The following is a 23,160-nucleotide window of genomic DNA, read 5'->3' as shown; positions in this document are numbered from 1 at the left end:
AAGCTATTTTGCTGGGCTAGAGGGGCCGTGGGCCTTCCCAGCGCCGAGGAAGGAGGGCGGTCAGGCCGGGTGGGGCTGGGTGCGGTGGCTCTGCAGAACCTTTAGTCATTGAACTGAAGCCCTGGGTCCCGTGCGCAGACACTGCGCAGGGCGCTGCCACCAAGTCACATGCATGCGCGGGCCCGCTCCTCGGCGTTCTGCCTTCCTGGACGGATTATTGGTAAAATGTCCCCTAGAACGGCCGGAGCCAGGGCCCTCGGACAGGGGCGCGAAGGGCCCGCTCTTTGCAGTCCTCGGGTTTCCCAACGCGGTGGTCGTGGCCCGCGGGCCCCACCTCGCGGCCCGCCTGGCCGGCGGGAGGAGCAACGGAGGCCGAGCACTCCCCGGCCTAGGGTTCAACTTCAATAAAAGGGCCCAGCCCGCCCTTGATCACGCGGCTTGCCTGACAGCCCGGCTCAGGCCGGGGCCTAATTGAGCCCGGGTCACCTGGGAATAGGTTCAAAGGCATCAAAGCCGTAAACCACCTCCAGGCCCAGAGCCAGAGCGGCCTGGCGAACAAAGAGCCCCCGAACCACTTCAAACGCGCTCGCGCTCGGCGTCCAGATGGCCCGGGGCCGGGGTCCGTGGTGTCGCTCACCGAGGCCGGGCCCCACACTCCAGCCACCCTGCGCCCTCCTGCTCGGAGCTGCCCGCGGGCGGCCAGCGCAGCGGAGGCTGGGCCCGGGGCAGCCTCGTGCAGCTCCCGGAGCGCCCTCCGTCCTCTGCTGACCCGCGAAGCGAAGGCGGAGCGCAGAGGCTGGGGCCAGACGAGGCGGGCCGGCAGACGCCCCAACCCGCGCCCAGCAACCCGGGCAGGGCCAGCCAGGCGGGCGCGGCGGGCACCGGGCGCTCCCGCAGAGGCTCGCTGTGGCGTTGTTTTAAAGCAGTTAGAAGGAGGGTTTGGGAAGGGCGTCGGGGCCGGGGCTCCCCATTAAGCCAGGGTGAGAAATGGTCCCGGACAGGCACGCTGGCCCGAAGGGTGGCACCTCCACGGATCTTGGCGGCATGTCCTTGGGCACGGGCGTCTCCAGGGGGGCCCGACTGTCCTTACACTGGCGGTCGGGGCACCGAGACCCCTGCCCGCGCAGCTCCCCAGACCCCAGGCCTAAGCTTGCGGGCCGCGGTGCAGACTAGCTGTGCGCCCGGGGGCGGCCAAGACCCACGCAGGTCGAGGAGGCTCCTGGCTGCGTCCTCATCTTCGGGGAGCGCATCTGGGGCTGGACTCGCCTCTCGAGCCCCTCACGCCCAGAGAGAGAACCCTCCAAAGCCCAGTGGGGGCCGATCTCTACGTTAAGGCTCAGACAAAGCCAGGCTTGGCTGGGCCTAGGGCTCGGGGCGGCCTGAGAGTGCCCTGCGTTCGGGGTGGGGGCGCGGGCGGCGGGCGAGGACCCGGCCCCCGGGATGCCCTCCGCGCCGGGGCCGAAGGGGGAGGCAAAACTGAAAGTGCCGCGCCGGGGGGCGGGGGCGGCCGGCGAAGGCCCCAGAACTTGTCCTGCCCCCGGCCACCGCGGCCAATCAGCGCGCCGCCCTAGCTCCTGACAACTATTTAGCAACCCAGCCCGGCTAGAGTTTCCAAAAAAGTTAGAATAACTTCCTCTCCCGGAGACCTCGGTTTTGCACAAGCCGGCCTTGAAATCAGAGCCTTTCCAGCAACTCCGAGAGCGTGTGCTCGGCGACCGCGGGCTTGGCCAGCGGCGCGCGCTCGGCGCCCCGGCGCCCCCAGCCCCACGCGCGCCGGGCGGGCGCCATGGAGGAGGGCTCCAGCTCGCCCGTGTCCCCTGTGGACAGCCTGGGCACCAGCGAGGAGGAGCTCGAGCGGCAGCCCAAGCGCTTCGGCCGGAAGCGGCGCTACAGCAAGAAGTCGAGCGAAGATGGCAGCCCGACCCCGGGCAAGCGAGGCAAGAAGGGCAGCCCCAGCGCGCAGTCCTTCGAGGAGCTGCAGAGCCAGCGCATCCTGGCCAACGTGCGCGAGCGCCAGCGCACCCAGTCGCTCAACGAGGCCTTCGCGGCGCTGCGCAAGATCATCCCCACGCTGCCCTCTGACAAGCTGAGCAAGATCCAGACGCTCAAGCTGGCCGCCAGGTACATAGACTTCCTCTACCAGGTCCTGCAGAGCGACGAGATGGACAATAAGATGACCAGCTGCAGCTACGTGGCCCACGAGCGCCTCAGCTACGCCTTCTCCGTGTGGCGCATGGAGGGCGCGTGGTCCATGTCCGCCTCCCACTAGCGCCGCGCCACCCACCTCCGGACCGGCGCGCCAGGGTAGGTGCTGAGCGCGCGACGGGCGCCCTCCGCTGCGGGGGGCGGGCGGCAGGGGCGCAGGGGCACTGGGGCCTGCGCGTGTCTCCTCGGGGAGGCCCCGCGGGCCGCGGCGGCGTGGATGCCGTGCGCTTTTCCTCTTAGCAAGGAAGGCGGGCGGGCGGGACGCTCACAGTCCCAGGGACACCCCTGAGTGCAGACTTCCACGCGAGGGTGTCAGTTGGGAACCGGCGGACCGGTGACTCCCCGGGCGGGGTCTTAAGATACTTAGACAAATGGTCGCATTTTTCATTCTCGGTGGTGTGTGGGTGTCCGTGGTTGGCGGTGGAAGGAGCGAGCATCAGAAAAACCTCCTGGGGCCGGCTGGGGACTGGGATATGAGGACCAGCTGCCCTTTGCGTCCGCCGCAGCGCAGGCCGCCCGCGAAGCTGCCTGAGCCGGGTGGTGCCGGGAGAATGGCTTCGCTTTCTTCCTGGGCAAGAGTAGAGCGCGTTCATCGGGCGGACACTCAGATCTCCCCAGCTGCTCGCGCCCGGGGTCCCCGGCCGTCGGCTCCCTGGCCGGCCCAGTGGGCGTAGAGGTGCGGGCCTGCGGCTCCGGGGTTTGCCTGGGGAGGACGGGAGGAAACTGCCCTGCGCTTCGGGGCCAGAGCAGCCACAGGGCCGGGAGTGCCCGAGAAGAGCCCTGGGCCGAGAGCGCAGAGCCTGGAGCGCTGAGGCAGGGGGGTCGGACGTAGCCGCGCGGAGCCCCAGGGCGCCGGCAGGCAGGTGGAGCTGACCTAGGAGCTGGGAGCCCTGAGTCCCAACCTTGACCATGGAGTGCCCGGGAGGGGCCCCGCCCGTGCCGCGTCCTGGGTCCAGCCCCGCAGGGGTGGGCGAGGGGTCCAGGCTGGGAAACAGGTCTGGGGGACAGGGAGGCTGTGCGCGCTGGGCCCTGCGCGAGGAGAAGCCTCGGGGAACACAGCTGCCAGGAGCACTCGAAGTTCTGGTTTCCTCTGGAAGAGCGATTAGGGCGTCCTGCACCGGGTCCTTTTCACCAGACACCTTCCAAGTCCCTTTAGACAAGCTCGAGCCACGGAGGCGCCGTCCTTAGGCTCTGTGAGCAGGCGAGCCCCCTCTCTCATCCGCCATCCAGGGCCATTGGAGGGGCACAGGGTTCTTTTTGCTGGGGCCGCGTTAAAAATCCTTCCCCCTTAGTATGTTTTAGTTCCTCTCACATCTTGCGATGTTTTTATAAAAGTCTCTAATTCACACAGAAGGAATTTAGATTAATCAAGAGCACCCGGCCGCCTATTCTCCCAAACATATCTATTTCTTTTTTTATGTGGTTCTATAATATCTGCGAATGTTGTTGCTGAGGCCACGAAAAGCTGATCTAGCACAGGTGGGTTTTATTTCATTTTTTTTTTTAGCTTTTATTTCGGTGTCACTAAAAATTCTTTAGATGAAAGAACCTCCTGAGATAATGATAATTGTATAGTTTTTTAAAAATAATTTTCAGCAGAAAACAACTTGTGGGAATCTTCTCCTGTCTTTGTCAAAAACAGATGGAAAGTGTCTCAATCACATATTTCTCTAGGAAAGTTTGGATTGGCTGAGTACGAAACGCTACAGTGGGGTAATACATTAATTCTGGTTTTTGCTGCCTAAATAATGAGCTTCCATTAGTTACTTCCATTTATGCTTTACCTCATTCATGGTTTATAGCACATCTGAAATAAGAACAAACAGATGAGGAATGTCATCTTTTTAAAAACACACACATTGAGCCGTGTTTAAGGAAAATGTCACTGTAATTATCGTTAAGACTGCCCTCCAGAAAATTACTGAAAACAAATACCGGTAGATATGATGCTGCTAGAATTTAGCAGGAACATTTAAAATTCATTTAAAAATAATCGCACTCCTCAAAACTTAGAGAATCAGCCATAGGTAACCATTAAAGATTATAGAAAAATAAAATGCAATATATGTAATAAATAAATAAAAACAGTGCTAAGAGCTTGTTTGGAAAAAAGCCCTTGAAAATATAATAGATAATTACACAGTTAGTGGGAGAGCTGATGATCTATAAGGAGCCTCTTTATTTTTATTTTTACATACTGGCCTATAACTGAGTAGTTCAAACAAGCTAGTTTCATTAAACAGATACTCTAAAAGAAGAGAAAAGAAATATGGAAAATTCTTATCCATGAGTGATTCTGGACACACCTTGTTTTTATTTATCAGGCACGTTAGGCAGATATCCTGTCATTCTTTTTGTTTTTAACTCATTATTTCCTATAAGATCAATACAATTATAATTGGTTTGATTTCCTGAAAATGTTGCTAAACAGCATTTGTTTTTATCTGTAGCATTTCTAAGAAGCATTAATTATATGCATCAGCAAAGACTCTCTAGACATTTCAGTACATTGCAAGTGATTTTAATGTTTGATGTGGGATGTTTTCACGTATGTGAAGAAAACTGTGTTGAGACTAACAGCAACAGCAGCACAAAGCCTAAATTGTCCTTTGAAAGGAAGAGAAATGCAAGAGATGGTGGAGCGCGGGTGGTGCTGATATCTATCCTGCCTTTCTTCTTTGGCCTGTTATTTAAAAGCACAATTAGACAATAAATCAGGTGTCTTTGGCCAGTCAGTTGGATTCATCTAATGGAAAAATCTCAAAAGGATTTTTTTAGTATTCTCATTAAATGCCTGCGCCTTCGGAGCAGGGTCCCGGCCACCTGGCTTGGAGGGTGGGGGAAGGTGACCATTACTTATCAGACATTTGTCCTGTTCCCTGCTGTGTGGTTAAAGAAAACATCTTCTCTAACTTCTGCAAAGTGTGCACAGATTTTCAATAGGTTACCTTACTCAACAAACTTTTTTTTCTGATAACTTTTAGCTACTTTGAAGAAATTGCGTGACCCCTTCACCATCTAATATATGTTAGGCTTTTCCTCCCTCCTGAAAATTTCCTTCTCAAAGGTGTTTGTTAGCTGCTGTATTCAGGATGCTAGAAAATCAGTTCTTCGTGGAGAAGAACAGAAATGCAGAATCTCAATGGAGCTTTTGCTTGCCTAGAAGAAGTAGAATGAAAGGCTGAGCTCCCTGGAATATAAGCAATGTTTGGTTACAAAATACCTGTCAATAAGATCTGATGTAGGGATTTGACCTGTTAATGTGGGTCTTGTCCTCTTAAACATCAGCAGTCCTTTCGGCCTTCCATCAGGGAAGTCTTGCTACTCATCTTGCTGGAGAGGGACTTCCTCAGACTTCAGTGGCTATTTGAGACCATTTGAGATAGAATACTTCACTGAGGTGTCCTGAAACTCATATTTTCAGACAGATCTTGAGCTGAACCATGTTCTTGTCATCCTTACTTCACTCTGTTCTGGGTAGACGGCACAGATGCTGGATTCCTTTTGCCTGGCAAAAAAATAAAAAAAAAAAAAAAGCCACACACATAAAGTAAACTCTTTCTGAGCAGAGCACTATAACTCATAACTTTAGTTTAAATCTGGGCTTTAAAAAAAACAAATATTTTAATAAGCCAATTTTAAAGGCTGAACTTTTATGACAGTTTTTAAGCTTAGTATTTATATTAATCTATTCTCACTGGTGTCTTTAAAAACCCTGTGAATGCATGCTGGAATGTCTGTTTATGTTTGTGTCTTTTCCTGGGAAAGGATAAATGTGCTGCAAAAAGCAAACCAAATACAGAACTCTCCGCTAGCAGAGAGTTCACAAATGAGGCAATAAAATTCAAAGAAGAGATGAATAAGTTACTGTAGCCAAGGAATGGAAAACCATAAAGGAGACACAGAATCTAATAGATACAGACATGGATGCTTTCAAATGTAAAGTCAAGATGAAACACTACAAACAGAAACTGATTAGAAAGATATTCCGCATGGTCACCTGAGTCTACACGTGATAAAATTGCATAGCACTAACACACACACACACACACACACACACACACACACACACGCACATGCACATGCACACACACACAGGAGTGTATGTAAAACTGGTGAAATCTGAATAAGGTCTGGGGACGATATTGACGCCAGTTTCCTGATTATGATAATTGCAAGATGTCATCATTGGGAGAAAGGAGTGAAGATATGAGAATCTCTGTATAATATTTCTTGCAACCTCGTGTGAATCTATAATTATCTCAAAATTAAAATAAAAAAGATATTCCACAAAAGTATTAAATCTATATGTTTAGATAAGCAAGTTATCTAAGAAATTACTACTAAGCTTTATTTCAGAGTAATAAACTAAAAATGTGACTTGAGCAAAACTCCACATTTTTTTTTCTGACGCCATTTGAGGAATCTCAATATATTTCCAATATATAACTAATTAGAAGTGGTTCCCTATAAGTCTTAAATAAAGAGTAGTATCCCAGAAATATGAAAGGCAAAATACCAATTATAATAGCAATACATTTATTCCTATACTAACAAAGAAAATATTTTACAAAAAATTTTGGGAAATATCTACCTTAAACTGATACCTGTGTTATATTTGCTTTTTAAGATACTAATTTTATATTAACTTTCATTAAGCATAAACACACAATTCTAAAGCCAATGATTTATAAAAATTATTCACCAAGAAGTATAGGGATTGAAGTTTTAGTATTTGGAGCCATAAGCAGTGGGAGGGAGAGGATATAGCAGAGGAGGGAGGGAGAAAGAGAGAGAGAGAGAGAGACAGAAACTCAAACCCTAAGCCCAGTTATAGTTATTTTTAATGAATAATTGTTTTAGAAACATATTTTCTGTTTTTGTTTGGTAGTAACCCTTTGAATGAGATTGAGTGATATTAAACTATGCCTTACCGGAATGCTGATTTGGAAATGAGGGCGGTAGCATTAACAAGGTGAATTTTAAGCTCTTGTAAACTGAGGCACAGTGTGATTTTTCTTCAGCGATTATTAATGGTTGTCACTTCAAAAGGAGACTTGGATCTGAAATTGGAAAAGCCAGCACATAACTTGATTCCGACATGAGGAAAATTTTTTAGTGTTTAGTTGAAAATAGTCATTTTGAACCCAAAGGGTATCTGACATGCTTCAGATATCTGGGCTATTTCATCCACAACTGCGGTGTTTAGAATAACATGATGATCCTGTGATTCTGAGGATGAGAGAGGGTGATTGCGTGAGCTGAGTGCAGTATCTACTTGTCTACTGGGGCTGTCCCTCACTGAGCAGTTTTCTATCCTAATAGTGTTTTCCTCTGTTATTTGACCAGGGAAAGATTTAGATGACCCAGCTTCTGTCGAAGTCTCATGTAGAACTATAGTTTTACTTCTCAGACCCTAAGAGCAGTGCCTTTAAACTTGGACACATCTCTCCTTTCTTTAGTTCAGAATTTCCCTTCACTGAAATGAAAGACAGGGTTGAACTCAAAAGAGCTTTCGGTTATCACATTCAATTATCCTGGAAAATACTCCTGTCTTTTTAGTTCACATTCTGCCTTAAAAAAATAGCCATCAGCGTCTTCTGGGAGGAAATGGTAAATTTTGTTATGTGGTCTGGCATTAGATTCCTATTTCTCACTGTCTAATTTGACGGACAGTTCACCTCTGTGTTTCTGGATGTGCAGGTCTGGTGTGTGACTGACCGGAAAGATTTGGGCAAACCCCTTGATTTGTATTAATCCTTCGACCTTGACTAAACATCAGACCCCACCCTGTGGCTGAGGTTTGTGGCGTGGTCACAGACAGAGCCTTTCCAGAGCACCAGGCAGAGCGGCTCCCCCAGGAGGGGCTAGGGCAGCTTTTTAGCCTTTTGCTGTGAGAGGGGAGGGTTAGAGATCCTTTTGCTGTCTTCCCCGTGGAGAAAAAAATATTGCAACTTTCGTCGTTACTACTGTTTTTCTATCGCTATGCAGACAAAATGCCACCCGAGCATTTCTGTTCAGTCTCTGTAAGTAGATGCCCCTGCTGAAGGGTGGAGAGATTTTGGCCTGTTTCCGAAGCAGGGGCTCCACGAGGGACAGCTTGGAGCATGAACAACCTCCTAAAGGAAAGCACAGGCCAGTCATGTACAGTCTCGGGCTCTGCCGCCACGGTGGCTGTCTTTGTCTGTTCTACTTTGAATTAGCATTCTGTATGTGAAAATGCAAGCAGGCAGCGTTTTGTTTTAATCACGAGATCTAGAAGTACCGTTTCCTTTCCTTCATCTCTGCTCTTTGAGTGGTTCGTGTGGCCGGTGCGCAGAGCGTTCGGAGTCGCAAGCTGGCTGCCTGCGTGGACTCCCCGGACCTGTTACTTGTCCTTTACTTCCACAGTCCAGACTTTTAGCTCCACGGAAGAGCGCACAGGCGCGGCGCGAGCTAGCCTGCAGGGTTGGCAAAACCTATACCGACTGGGTCCCTTCCAGAAAGTTTGTGTGAACCTTAAATCGCAGTCTCAAGGAGATTATTTTGTCTTGATACATAACAGAATAAGGCAGTTATCATTTCTTTGGGAAATGCCTAAAATACTGCAAATTGGAAGGGAAGGGAAAGGAAGGAGGAGAAGGCAGACTCCTCTTTCTCAAATTGGGCATCTACACGCCTCTGTTCACATCATGGACACTAATGGGTGGACAGCATCTTCAATGAGGATTAATTTTCCTGAAATCAAATATATATATATATATATACACACACTACATATATACTGGTTTGTAACTAGTCAAAATCTTCAGCATGTGCCCAGCCGCCTGGCTTCCCTCTCTTTCATAATAATCTGCATGTGTAGATGGGAAGCTAGGAGAGAAAGATGTGAGCATTTTGCGTTCTTTTTTCTGTCTGGGGAACATTTCTTCTCCAGCAAGTCTTTCCTACCGCTTCCCCCAAACCAGCACATACTCTTCTACATTCTTTAGCTGAAATAGCATCTTTTAAAAAAATGATTAACTGAAGTCCACTTGAGGTTTCACTTTATAAAAAAGTAATAGAGGAAGAACGAGAAGCCCACCATCAGGTAGGTCCCGTGACAGCTCAGTCACCCGTGGAAATACAGACTGTAAATACCGAATGGCCGAGGACCCTCTGAGCAAAGCCTCGTGCGGCCCGTAGATGTGTGCTCAGCACCCCCGCCTCGGTGTGTGCTTGGCGACTCCCTCTCCTTCGTGAGGTCATGTTACTATTTTCTAAAAGTATTGTTTCACTGATACCAGAAGTGCCCCAAACAGATATCTATACCCTAAGAATCCCAAGGTGCCCTGTTTTTGTTGATTTCTCTGGTGCAGAAGGACCTGTTTCAACGATCCCCAAACTCCCTGGGGGCCGTGTGGTGGCTGTGGCAGAGGGGGTGCATCCAGGACTGGCGTTATATGGCCCCCGAGGTAGGGCCAGGAGAGATCTTATCTTGAGGTCCCGTCTTGTGTGACTGCGAAGGTGTTAATAGGCAGGGTCCAGGTGGCCCATGCGAGCCGGCAGCATTGGAAGGGTAGAATTAATTGAAGGGCATTTTACTGGGTGTTAAATTATTGCTAATTCCAAAACTTTCTTTCAGACTATTTTTTTCTGAGAATAGAGATTTTCTTCTAATTAAACAACAGGCAAAAGATGAGCACGATTACTCACCTCTCTGCTCGTTTCAATGTTGCTGTATGTCATCTCCTTTCTTGTTTTACTACAGTTCACAAGTGAATAATATCATGTAATTTCAGTGTGGAACAATGTAATTTCCACGTGCGTCCCCAGCAACCCTGTGCACGTTAATCTATCATTTATAATTTATAACATGGAAAAGTCTTTTTTTTATGAAGGACGAAATAAAAGAGAAGATTAGGATGTGAATAGGTCAAGTGATACATAAAGAATTTCACAAGGGATCAGGGCTATGGAAGGGACTCAGGTCTCTTAAGAGCAGGTCCCATTCTGTATTTATCTCCAGGATTGTGTCGGGGCCATGTGCCTCTCTCTGCTGCTGGCCACGGGAGACCCAGCACCTCTTCCTCAGTGTCCCTCAGAGACCTAGAAGACAGCGGTTTTTCAGAAAAAGCACCCTTCCTGCCATTCTCAGAAAAACAACACCGTAAATATCCAGCAGGGTCCCTCCACACTGCTGCAATAGTGCCATGAGGGAGGCCGCTGCAGACACTTGAAAAGGACCTCAGGTGCCTTCCGCTCCTGTTTGGTCCCAGGCATCAACACTGCCCAGCAAAGTGTGCCAAAGAAGCCCCAGAGGGGGCTCTGCCTCTGAGGGGCCTGTGACAATCGCAAGTGATTCAGTTGCCACAGAAAGCAGAGGCCCCCAGAGGAAGGTGGTCAGGGGGCCATCTGCTGTGCCTGGGGTCAAGGACCACTGGAGGGAGCTTGGGTGGGCTTGAGACTGTTCAGGGGAGGGGCACCATGACATGCGGGCCCTCCCGTGACAGAGGAGCCGGAGAGCAAGAGGAAGGACGCTGCTGCTGGCTGTTTGCAAGTAGCTGTCCCACCACCCTGGCACTTCCCTGGTCCCTGAGGCTGGACGGGCCTTGCAGCCCATCTTTGCTGAGGCCCAAGTCACCTATCAGGTCGTGCTGATGAATGTCTGAGCATGAGCTCAGCACGGCTCAGCATTTGCCAAGGTTAAGGAAAGGAAGTGGTAACTCAGCATTGATTTCCTCCCCCGGGATTTAATAGCGATAGATCTAAACCTGCAGTCAGATACCACTTTAACAGCCTTGGCTCATCTAAAGACAGCTTCCAAGAGACGATCGTGCCAGGCCATCGCTGAGGTTTGCAGAGGAAGCAGAACCAGCCCTGTCTTTGCTGAGAGAAGCCAAACGACCATCTTGTCTGTCTCGTAAAGCAACCTTCTGCTTGAATAGCAGAGCTCTTTGAACGGCAATAAATTATTACATTGAGGCTGGGCGCAGTGGCTCATGCCTGTCATCCCAGCGTTTTGGGAGGCCAAGGTGGGCGGATTACCTGAGGTCAGGAGTTCGAGACCAGCCTGGCCAACATAGTGAAACCCCATCTCTACTAAAAATACAAAAATTAGCCAGGTGTGGTGGCACACGGCTGTAATCCCAGCTACTCAAGAGGCTGAGGCAGGATAATTGCTTGAACCCAGGAGGCAGAGGTTGCAGTGAGCCGAGATCGCGCCACTGCACTCCAGCCTGAGCGACAAAGCGAGATTTCATCTCAAAACAAACAAACAAACAACAAGCAAACAAACACCATTACATTGGGCAGATGACAGACTTTGTCCTCCCGGCTGGTTCCTCCAAAGCCAACTGGCCTGGGGGTTCTCTGTACCAGGCTTTTGGACAGTCAGCTTTGTTGTACTGTTTCCTGAAAGTTGCAAATATTGTTGAATGTTAATTACATAATTTCACTTTTTCTAACCAGAAAGAGGAAAAGAGGAAGTGGGGAGGCAGAAAGTGAAGCTGCTGTGCATTTCTGGCTCCCTGGGCGCATCCACTGGGCTTTCTCCTACTTGGTTCATCACAATGTGAAACCATAATTAACTAATTCTGAGAACTTTTAAATGCTTGTGACTATGCATGATCAGTGTGACTCTCTACAACAGATTTTGCAATTAATTTAAGTCGCTGTTTCTGGAATAAATTATATGTGATTCTTCCCTTTAGTAAGCTTTTTTGAGGTGGTATTTTTCTAATTTGGAAAATTTTAATTGGGCAGAAACCAAAGGCTGTTGACTTTGCGAGAGGCAAGCTAGCTCCCCAAGTGACTCTCTTGGGCAGAACCCATTGTCTTGTGTCTGGGGGATTCACGGTTCAGAATAAGACTTGACTGAAGTTAAGTCTTGACTGAAGTTAAGCAGTGGAGAACACTTTTCTGCCCTCAGCCTGAGGCGGGTGGATCACCTGAGGTCAGGAGTTCAAGACCAGCCTGGCCAACATCGTGAAACCTCATCTCTACTAAAAATACAAAAATTAGCTGGGCATGGTGGCAGGCGCCTGTAAACCTAGCTACTTGGGAGGCTGAGTCAGGAGAATCTCTTGAACCCAGGAGGCAGAGGTTGAAGGGAGCCGAGATTGCACCACTGTACTCCAGCCTGGGCAACAGGAGCAACACTCTGTCTCAAAAAAAAAAAAAAAAAGTGTAATATGTGCTACAGCATTGATGAATCTTGGAAACATCATGCTAAGCTCAAGAAGCCAGATGACTACATATTGTGATATTTGGGATTTCATTTATATGAAATGTCCCAAATAAGCAAATCCACACAGGCAGAAAGGAAACCGGAGGCTTCTCGGGCTTCATGGCGGGGTATCGGGGGTGAGTGCTGAACAGGTGTGGAGTTTCTGTTTGGAATAATACAAAACACTCTGGAACTAGATAGCGAGGCTGCCTTCACAACAAGGTGTACGCACTAAATTCCACTATACTTTAAAAGCTCAAATGATAAATTTTATATTGTATGTATCTTACTACCATCACCAAAAAAAAAAAAACAAAAAACAAATCCTACTTCCCAGACCATGTGCATCTCTGGTAACTGAGGTGTTCAGTTGGGGGTGGAGGGGCTAAGGGGCTAAGCGTTCACCCATCACTCACTTTTCAGAGATGTTATCCAGTTTATCCTCCTGCTTCAGCGCTTATCCAACTATTCTAGTTGTGCCCATGAGCATTTTCCTTTCGACATCTAGTTCCTAATGTGTTTATTCACACACACACACACACACGCACACGTGCGTCAAACAATTCTGAGGCACACTGTTTCTTTTGCCTGCCCTCTGCTTTTTGTGACATGTCGATTACACCTCTTGAAGCCTCTCCACAGTAGACTGAGTTCTCACCCTCGGGGGGCCGGAGGCGGAGAGGGATTGACTCTAAACCCCCATGCCTCTTGCAGTCAGCCGCTAGATGAGAGCCAGAAGCATCTGCCATAACTGTGGCGGGGGAGTCTGGTACCTGACGGGAAGACACACAAGGGTGGCCCATGAGTGCACACCCCTCGCCTCCGTCAGCAGGCTGTCCGCAGCCCAGGGCTCGTCCGCCCGCTCGGTGGACCACTTCAGGCTGGTTCTGGGCTCAGAGGCCCTCAAGGGGTTGGTGCCACCTCCAGAGTCATGGGATTCCTGCTCTTCGTGTGTGCAGGTGCTGCTCCCAGAAGACAGGGAGACACCTGGAGACACCAGGAGGGTGGCACTAAATCGTTCAGCACCAGTTGTGTGTTTTCCTTCGGTTGCTCACTTTTCTTTTCTTCCTTCCTGATCTGTGCACCCTTTACATGCTCCTGAGCCACCTGTGTTTGAGACACTGTCAAAACCACCCACCCAAGAGGATGGGCCAGAGAGCCGCTGTGAGTTCTCCCTCAACTCTGAGTGCTCCCTTGGCCACGATGCCATCCTGTTTCTCTCTAAGACATCATCGCCTTTGTGGCGTTATTCAGTCCGATGTTGAGACACTTATAGAAGCCCCAGAGATGGTGTTGGGCTCCAGGATTGTTTGAATTTTCAGAATCCAGACTGAGGGCTCAGGAGAACCTGGAGCAAATCCCAAAGGATCTCACCAAGGGCTGAGTTGCCAAAAGCAGACAAAAACTGTTCCGGGCCAGGCGCGGTGGCTCACGCCTGTAATCCCAGCACTTTGGGAGGCCGAGGCGGGTGGATCACCTGAGGTCAAGAGTTCGAAACCAGCCTGGCCAACATGGCGAAACCCCGATTCTACTAAAAATACAAAAATTAACCAGGTGAGGTGGTGGGCACCTGTAATCCCAGCTACTCGGGAGGCTGAGGCAGGAGAATCACTTGAACCTGCGAGGTGGAGGTTGCAGTGAGCCGAGATCAGGCCACTGCACTCCAGCCTGGGCGACAGAGCAAGACTCCACCACACAACAAACAAACAAGCAAAAAACTGTTCTATGTGATGCTGCTGTTCCCCCATTCCCAGTCCCATTGTGGAGCAAAGAGGAAGCCACTAGAGAGGAGGCGCAAAGGGAAAGAGATTCCCAAAAGCTGCCGAGAGAGAGGATTCCAGATGGAGATGGGAGGACTGGCCGCTGGGGCCCTGGCCGCTTCCTTAGTTAAGTTGTGCAGTCGGCTTGACGGGAACGTGGGTCACCCTCAAGCCAGACACATCTTGGTCTCATGGCCCCCATCAGTCACCGCCGCAGGGGTTCTTCCCGCAGCTGCCGAGGCGCAGAGCCCAGCTGCTTTGATTCATTAGCACATTATTCACATTCGTAGCACAGCACACTTGCTTTTCCTGGGGGACGCTCTGCTCTCCTTTCTGGCCACTTCTGCTTCGTGGTAACTAAATTGGAGTCTCTACCATGTCCAGCCTGTGCTCTGTATGCCTGGGGGGACACTGGAGCCAGCGCCCAGTGAGTGTAGGGTAACTAGAAAGGGCACCTCCGTCACTGATTTTCCAACTGACTTTCAGAGACACCATCTGGATGCTCTGAGGCAAGTCGGCACCCTTAGGCTCCGGGGCACAGTGTTTCTCCCTTGTCTCCTCCACTCCTCCTCCCTGTCTCTATCTCACTATCCCTGAAGGCGAGACTGTGGTGTCAGAGAATGCACTGAGTCAGCGTGCCTTTTAGCACACTTGCCACCTGACTAACGGCAAAGCCAGGCTTCCTGGTGAATCCCGTTACAGCCGTCCCGCTTATCTATGGTTTCGCTTTTTGAAGTTTCATTACACACAGTCAACCACAGTCCAAAGTTATTAAATGGAAAATTCCGGAAGAAAAATTGATAAGTTTTAAATTGCACACCATTCTGAGTATCTTGATGAAATCTTGAGCTGTCCCGCTCCATCCCACCGGTCTCTGGCTCATCAGATAGAAAACACATACAGTATATATGGGGTTTGGTACCATCCTTGGGATCGAGCATCCACTGGGGGTCTTGGTGTGTATCCCTGTGGATAAGGGGCCTACTATAATTTCATCCCACTGAGGTGCCATGGCCCAGGCCAGCAGGGACAGCTGTGGACGGAGCACCACAGCCACACGTGGACAGAACACAGCAGGACATCAGGCCAGTGTCTTGCAGGTGGCAGCGGTGAACATCCAGTGAGCTGAAGTGGTGTTTACTAATGCGGGCCCTTCCTACCATCTGCTTCCAAAAGCTGACCATTCCAAGTCCAGCAATCATAAATAAAATAGCAAAATAATAACTCACTAAATTAAAATTCTAAACTTTTATATACCAAAAAACCATGACAATCAAAAATTCTAAAAGAACCAGGAAGAAAATATTTACAATCTATTTTGCAATGGGTTAATGTTCTTACTAGAAAAAGGCCTTTAAAAAATTTAAAAAGACAATTACCCAGTAGGAAATATGGGCAAAAAGTATGAATTCATAAAAGGAGAAATTCAGTTGGCCAACAAACACATGAAGTGTTGAACTTCAACAATAATCTAAGGAATTTGAAATAAAACAGAAGGATACTATTTTTTATTAAATTGGAAAAAATACATAATTATAAACCCCAGTACTGAGGAAGGTGGGGGAACCATGCCATCCTATTTGCCAGAGGGAAGAAAAACTGCACAGCCTTTCTAAAGGAATTTTGATGGTAGGTGAGAAAAGATCTAGGACTGGAAATACCCTTTGCATGAACAATTCCGCTTCTAGGAATTATCTTCAGTGACTAATGGCAGAGCTGCCTAGCAACAAAGAAATTCATATCAGCTTCATTAATATTGGTGACAAAATTAAAATGTCCTGTGAAATCGGTGGGGTAAACTCTGCTTTGTCCATATGCTGGAACACTAGGCAGTCAGCAAATGTGTGTTGTAAGTGGATGTTTAATAAAGTGACGGCCATGATTGTAGGGTGGAGCAGTTCATACGATCTCAGGTTGGAGAATCAAAGTGTGTGTGTGCGTGCATGGGTGTGTTTGTCTGGAGAGAGAGTGGCAAGAACGAATGTCTCTGGACCAAAAGTTGATGAAAGAGCTTCCTTTCCTTCTTATGGGTTTTTTTTTTTTTTTAATTTCTAGATTTTCTACAGATGCCCTGTATTACTTCTGCAGTTTGAGAACACAAATCCAGAGGTGCCCAGTGCTTTGTAAAGATAGTGTGGCGGGCACATGCTGACCGACCCTCCCTCCAGAGAAGGGCAGCCACTCCCAGTCCCATCATAAGGCGGTGCAGTGAAAATACAGCTGCCACCCACAGAGGAATGCCCGCACCGCAACCCCCACTCAGTGTTATGACTTAGGTACTCGCTGAAGTAATACAAAAGAGTGGCCTTCAAAATATATTTTTGTATCTTCTGCAGTCTGCATTAAAGACACCCGTCCGTCATTTTCAGAAGAGGCCTTTCACGTTAGGATAATTCAGAAGGATGCACCCGGAATGTACCAACGCGGCTCCCTGATGGAGCTGGCGACGTCCTTTGGCAATGAGGGCTGTGCGGTTTCAGCTCTCCTGGCTGGCCTTTACCCACTGGGCAGTTCCCAAATGGCACTTCATGATGGGACCGGCGCTCATCCCCACACTGTTAGTGTTAGCATCCTCATTTCTTCTGCCTTTTTTTCACTCCTCTCTACGTAGTTGGGGATATCTGTTGTTAACCATAAACCACTTCGGCTTTGGGGAAGCAAGCGGGAAAAAACCACAATGAACCCCTTAGCCGTTCCCCGAACCCAAATTGAGAAGAGGTGCTTTGACCCCGACTCACTCAGTGGAGGTAGAAAAAGCCCTTTCTTAGCTGCTAGAGACGTTTTATTCACTTTTTACCAGGATCAAAGATGAAAACCACGCGTCCCCCTGGCCTTGTATGATGAATGACAAATGTATGGGACTGAGGAGAGGTCGGCCGTGGAGTATGTCTACCCCCTGTCCGCGGGGCATCCCTGCGTGCCAGCTTCTCCAGAACCTACAGGGAGGAAGCACCAGGCTGCATCTCCTTGGAGGCTGGAGACCAACCAGGCACCGAATCTCTTGTTTCCTTTCAGATTCTTCGCCATAATCTAATTTTTGTTAAGCCTGTCTTCCTTTACACCCTGGGCTACATTTGACACATATTTCTGGCAAATTCTGGGACCACCCTTGCCAGATGACCAAATCCTTTTCAGAGAGATGACTGAAATATTTGTAAGTTTCCACCAGCATGGGGGGAAGGGGCTGGAGATGAGGGGGGACCTCTCGGGCTGTGCTGTGGTATCCTCTCTTCTCCACATTACACCCCAAGCACGCGACTGTGAGTGGCGACTGGGGCCTGATCCTCAGTTCGAAGACACAGATGCTCACTGCTGTAGAGACATAAAGAAACCAAGAGGTTAACGGCCAGGGTTAGTCCCCTCCGCGGGCCTCCTGCATGAATCAGAGCCGACTGGGAGCAGGAGTGACTCAGAGCCATAGCTTTTTGTCCTCTGGCTGTGCAAATAAACAGAGCAGGAAGGTTTGAATGGGCCAGGCCTGGAGCAGAGAGCAGGGTTGGAGGCAGCTCCCAGTTCCAAGGCGAGCCCCACCCCACCCCCAGGCCAGGTCAGCCCGGGGAGGGGAGAACTAAAGGCACCAGGCAGCCCACCCGGCCCGGCCAAGACCAGCAGGACAGGGGCCCAGAGGCTGGTACCCCCCGAGGTGCGGGGGAAGAGGAGGTGGGAGGGTGCGGGGCCGTGGCTTGCTCTGTGGGGACACTGCCCTGGGGTCCACCCTGCCCCGGGGTCCACTTGGTATAGGCACCCACCAGGCCTGCACCCTGCCCTGGGAAACACCCGTGGGACTGTCCTCTTCTCTGAGCATCTGTGAGGGGTTTTCCTCTCCTTAAGGCCCCCTGGAAGGTCCAGAGTGCAGGGTGTGTGGCCCGGCCGGGCCTGGAGATCCGCCAGGAGCAGAGAGCTCCGGAAGGCCTGCAGGGAGGACCCGGAGGATGCATCTACTGCGAGGCTCGGTGGGCCTGGCCACCCGAGGGGCCTCTTCTCTCCCCCTGCAAGCTGACTTAAAGGGTTTGAGAAACGATGGCAAAGCCACATTAGGTCACTCCACTTGTCGATAGTCCACCCAGCAAGCATGCAAGCACTGGGCAAGCAAAATTATTTTCATCCTCAGAATGGCCCCATTTCACAGCGGGGGAAACTGAGGGACCCGTGTAACTCCTCAGCTGAGAGCATAGACAGAGCAGTGGGCAGAGCCAGGAAGCAAACCCAGCCAGTACGATTATCTAAAAAATGAGATTTTTCCCTCCATGCCAAGTATGGCCCCATCGTGCTGAGTCGGGTCATTCCGTCAGGGCTCTCTGCTTCAAACCACGGTGCACAGGGACCTCTCCATGCAGCAGGGAGTACCCCGGAGAGTGAGTGGGGCCTGGATCCAGCTGGGCACCTGTCGGCGTTCCTACACCCCTGCAGTCTGCTCTCAGGTGCTCCTGCATTGGGAGCAAGGCCTGAGGCGCTCGTGTCAGGATTCCCCGCGGGAGATCGGGTAGCTTCAGCCTGGGCACAGGAGCCTCTGGGTCCAGAAGTGAGCAGATCAAACCCCTGTCCTACACACGTCACCCACCTGGCGCCTCCTGGCTTTGGGTGGCCCAGCCACATGCCTGCAGGTTGAGTTTTTGAATTTGCAGTGCCAGGGCCAACTGTGCCATCTGCTCTTTTGTAGTTTTTTTTTTTTTTTCCTGTGGCATTAGACAGGCATCCCCTAACCTAGAGAACCCTCACTACCACTGCTCAGAGGTCCCTTTTTATACCTGGCGCCAGTGAATACACCAATTTAGATGCTCTCTGTAGGTAGGGAGCAATCCCCATGGTCTGTGCGATGTCACCTTGTGTGGTGGAAATGCCATTCGCTGTGATGAACCCTTTCCAGTCACTCCACCATGCAGTGCCCGGTCCCGGCCGGGCTGGCCCTTCTTCCTGGTCCCATCTCCCGGGATCTGCTGTCCCCTCTTCAGGCCGTTCTTTGCATGGTTAGCCTGGGGTACCTTTCCCAGTCACTGATCTGACTCTGTCGCTTAACCTGTTAATGGAATAGCATGAACGATGCACCCCACACCACGTCTGGTGTTACCCGGGCCCACTGAATGTAGGTTCCTTTACCCCAGTTTCACCTGCTGCCAGCGGGATGGCCAGGCCTGCCAGGCACCGCCCAGGTTCCCCATGGCACGGGCCCTGCCTGCTCTTCTGTGAGCTGCCTCTGAGCCTTGGGCACCCTCCATGGTGAGCTCCCCAGGCCAGGAGCATGTCTGTCCCTTTAACCCTGTACCCAGCACTTGGAGCAGTTGCCAGTAAGAATGGGGGTGAGGAGGTGAGCAAACCCACATGCTTGTCCTTAAAGCATGGCACCTTCAGCCAGGCACAGTGGCTCACACCTGTAATCCCAGCACTTTGGGAGGCCGAGGCAGGCAGATCACAAGGTCAGGAATTCGAGACCAGCCTGGCCAACATGGTGAAACCCCGTCTCTACCAAAAATAGAAAAATTAGCTGGGCATGGTGGTGTGAGTGCCTGTAATCCCAGCTACCTGGGAGGCTGAGGCAGGAGAATTGCTTGAACCCGGGAGGCGGAGGTTGCAGTGAGCTGAGATCGCGCCACTGTACTCCAGCCTGGGTGACAGAGCAAGGCTCCACCACAGGAAAAAAAAAAAAAAAAAAAAGGCATGGCGCCTTCATGTTCCATGGCTTCACGCGGCTCTCCTTTGACTAGAATCTCCCCTATGCCCGACAGGACTGCCTCCAGCGTCCCCTCCTTGGGGAGCCTCTAACCACCCCTCCTGGTGGCATTTGTGGTGACTCCTGAGGCCTTGTACATCCCCTAGTGGCCTGGTAGCTGTGACGGTTTGTCTGCCTGTCACCCCGGGAGCACCTTCAGGACTGTGTCCTTGTCATGCATCTGGATGCCTGGCTCAGCCCATGCCCTGCACAAGTGAGGGTCATGGAGGGAGCCTCTGTTTCCCCACCAAGTACACAAAGAAACTACACTGTGTCTGATGCAAACGCGTGTTTTCTGTGCGTCTGTGATTTACAATTCCCTGGCTGCCTTCCAAGCAGAACGCACCTGGCAGCCTGGGGGTCTTGTGTTTGCCCCAAACAGAGGAGCCAGCCTCGTGTTTCGAGGGCCTTTTCCATCCTAGAAGCCAGCAGCTGGAGGGAAGGAGGCTGGCTGTAACATTGGAGGGGCCGCAACCCCCACATTTCTTCTGCAGAAGAAAAAGGGGTAGAGGTGGAGAAAGAGAGGGAGAGGGAGGGAGGGGGAAGCCATTGTACAGCCTAGCCTGGAGGCATCTCGGGGGAAAGTGATTCATCTGATCTGGGATGGAAGATTATTTTGGGGAGTAAAATGCCCTGCCTCCAACACACACACACACACCCACACACACACACACACACACACACTCCCCTCAGTAAAATACCCAGTTATCGCCAGGCTTTATGCAGTGGCTCTGGGGGCAGGGGCACAATAAAGAGAAGTCCCAGCCAGCTCCTGGGGCAGTGTGGGCTGAGGAAGAGGCTGGGAGGAGAGAGCTGTGGCTGGGAACCCTTCGATAAACAGGAAAGAATATTTTCCCTTTGGCACAGGCCTGGCACGGAGGAGCTGTCAGCAAGCAGGCGTCTGAAGATTGAGATCACAGAGGGGTGGCCGAGGCTGGGGCATAAGCTGGATGCAAGGCAGATGCCGCATGGAACCCTTAGGTATTGAGTGCCCTGAAACTAGAAACTGAAAAGGCGGTCACATCCTCATCAGAAAGAAATCGATGGTGAGTTAGGAGGCCAGGAGGGAAGCAGCCGTTCCCAGAGCTGAGGGGCATCCCTCGAAGGCGGGAGGGAGAGAAGTGGGAGGCAAAGGCTGGGGATGGCCGGGTGGCCCTGGGACCAGCAGAAGGAGCAGGTGGGCTGAAGAAGGTGTTGGGGCAGAGATTGTGGTCAGCAGAAGGCATGAGAGGGGCCACCCTCCTGCATGGAGTGAGGCTCGGGAAACGTGGAATGAAAGAAAGAAAAAATGAATGCAGTATAATGGAAGTTCCAAGGAAAACTGCGGTTAGGAAGGTGGCTGGCATTCTGGAATTACCTCCCTGACCAGTGTAGTGACCCACAAAGACCGCATCCCTCACACATCAGCCCCGTGCCCTGGGTTCCCTCTGGGTGCGCCTGCCCAGGAGGTCAGGCTTTCTGCACGTGGCTCCCAGGGGCTCTGCTGAGAAGCCCTTAGACATCGTCTAGTACAGCCCCTGGGCCCTCTCTGGGGTGCAGACGAGCTGGTGAGCTCCAGGCCTCAAACCTGACTGCCCAACTGCCTGGACTCCCCCGCCCCCCAACCTGCTCTGGTAAGCATTGGGCTTCTGTCCAGATGACACAGCTAAGCAGGGTTTGGAAGAACAGAAAACAAAACCCAAGTCTGCCCACTTTGGACAGGGGCAGGGCGGAGAGTGTCAGTGGAGGATGGGGGACTGGCTAAGTCAGGCAGACTCAGGGGGCATGGCCAGACGGATCCCAGTCTCCTCCCATTCCACATCCCTACATCATTCTATGGGACCGCAGGAAACCAAACTGGCCCTTCTTGAGACAGAGATGGAAGATGCTGTTTCCCACAGTGGACACCAATCAGCCCTGGCTGTGACTGTGTCTGTGGGACAAGCCGTGTTCCGAGGTTGGTGACTCTCTGGGATCACCCGCCGCCACCATGACCGGTATCCTCTGTTGCCCACATACTCAGGCATCACTGGCCGGGCTCAGTGTGGTGCCAGCGTGGGCTGATCCACAGGCATGGTAGGGCCGGGACACAAGCCAACGGCTCAGCAAGGCTGGAGGGAGCGCTGCGTGCCAGCCGGTGCAGGGGCTTGTGTCCATTTGACTCTCAAGATGGTCCAGTGATGGGGGTGGCATCCACCTGCATTCTCTCGCATTTTCTAGAGAAAGGAAGTTCATCTTAGAGGGGTCAGTTGGCATCGGTGTCTGGGCTGTGAGAGACAGTGTCATCCGCACCAGCATCAGGCAGCAGATGGCACGGGTAGGTGTGAGGGCAGCAAATGCTTGGCAGTTTAAGTGGTTTCCTTGCAAAGGACAAGGCTGGGGAGCATGCCACTGAGAGAAAGGCATCGACTCCTGCGAAGCCTGCTTCCGAAGCGAGCAACGTGGACTGGTTTGCACAGATGGGAAATAGGTCCAAGTGCGGTGAGGAGTACTTTAAAGATGGGATTTCACAAGCGGTGCTGGCACAGGCCACTGCAGCTTGTTTACTGCCACGGAGATGGAATTTCATACTTTCAAAAGGAACAATCTGGGATCTCTCGATAAAACTTCCAGGGCACAGGCAAGGAAAACAAAAATAGACAAATGGGACTACGTCGAACTTAAAAACTCCTGTATATCGAAGAACACGACAATGAGAAGACAACCTGTGGAATGGGAGAAAATATCAGCAAATTATCCATCTGATAGAAGACTACTCTCCAGAAGAGATGCAGGACTCCTACGATTCAACAATAAAAATTAAATAGCCTGCAAAAAAGTAGGCAAAGGCCTTAAATAGACATTTCTACAAAGATGACATACAAATAGCCAACAAGCACATGAAAAGATGCTTGACATTGCCACCCATCAGAGAAATGCAGATCCAACCAGAAAGAGGCACCAGCTCACACCTATGAGGTTGCCTTCTCACGCCTGCAATCCCAGCATTCTGGGAGGCTGAGGCGGGAGGATCGCTTGAGGCCAAGAGTTTGAGGCCAGCCTGGGCAACCTAGTGAGATAGCATCTCTACAAAAATGAACATAAAAAAGTAGCAAGGTGTGGTGGCTTATGCCTATAATCCTAGCTACTTGAGAGGCTGAGGCAGGAGAATCACTTGAGTCCAGGAGTTTGAGGTTACAGTGAGCTATGCACCACTGCACTCCAGCCTGGGCAACAGAGTGAGACCCTGTCTCAAAACAAACAAACACAGAAAATAAATGTTGGTGAGGATGTGGAGAAATTGGAACCATTGGGCACTGCTGGTGGGAATGTAAACCAGTGCT

General features: G+C 50.9%; 1 protein-coding gene and 1 pseudogene across 1 annotated transcript in view; one reads left to right on the top strand and one right to left on the bottom strand.

The window, feature by feature from the left end:
* Positions 1-232: 232 nt before the first annotated feature.
* Positions 233-1,788, bottom strand: LOC116809733 (uncharacterized; annotated as a pseudogene).
* TWIST2 (twist family bHLH transcription factor 2) overlaps positions 1,656-23,160 on the top strand; it is a 37,156-nt gene continuing 15,651 nt past the window's right edge. The window contains exon 1 of the mRNA XM_032753284.2: positions 1,656-2,304. Within this exon, the coding sequence (XP_032609175.1) occupies positions 1,787-2,269 (483 nt within the window). The 5' untranslated portion in view covers positions 1,656-1,786 and the 3' untranslated portion in view covers positions 2,270-2,304. The remainder of the gene's footprint in view (positions 2,305-23,160) is intronic.

The sequence above is a fragment of the Hylobates moloch genome, unplaced genomic scaffold (genome assembly GCF_009828535.3).
Source record: "Hylobates moloch isolate HMO894 unplaced genomic scaffold, HMol_V3 SCAFFOLD_1, whole genome shotgun sequence".
Classification (NCBI taxonomy): Eukaryota; Metazoa; Chordata; class Mammalia; order Primates; family Hylobatidae; genus Hylobates; species Hylobates moloch.
This window is presented reverse-complemented; position numbering and strand designations above follow the sequence as displayed.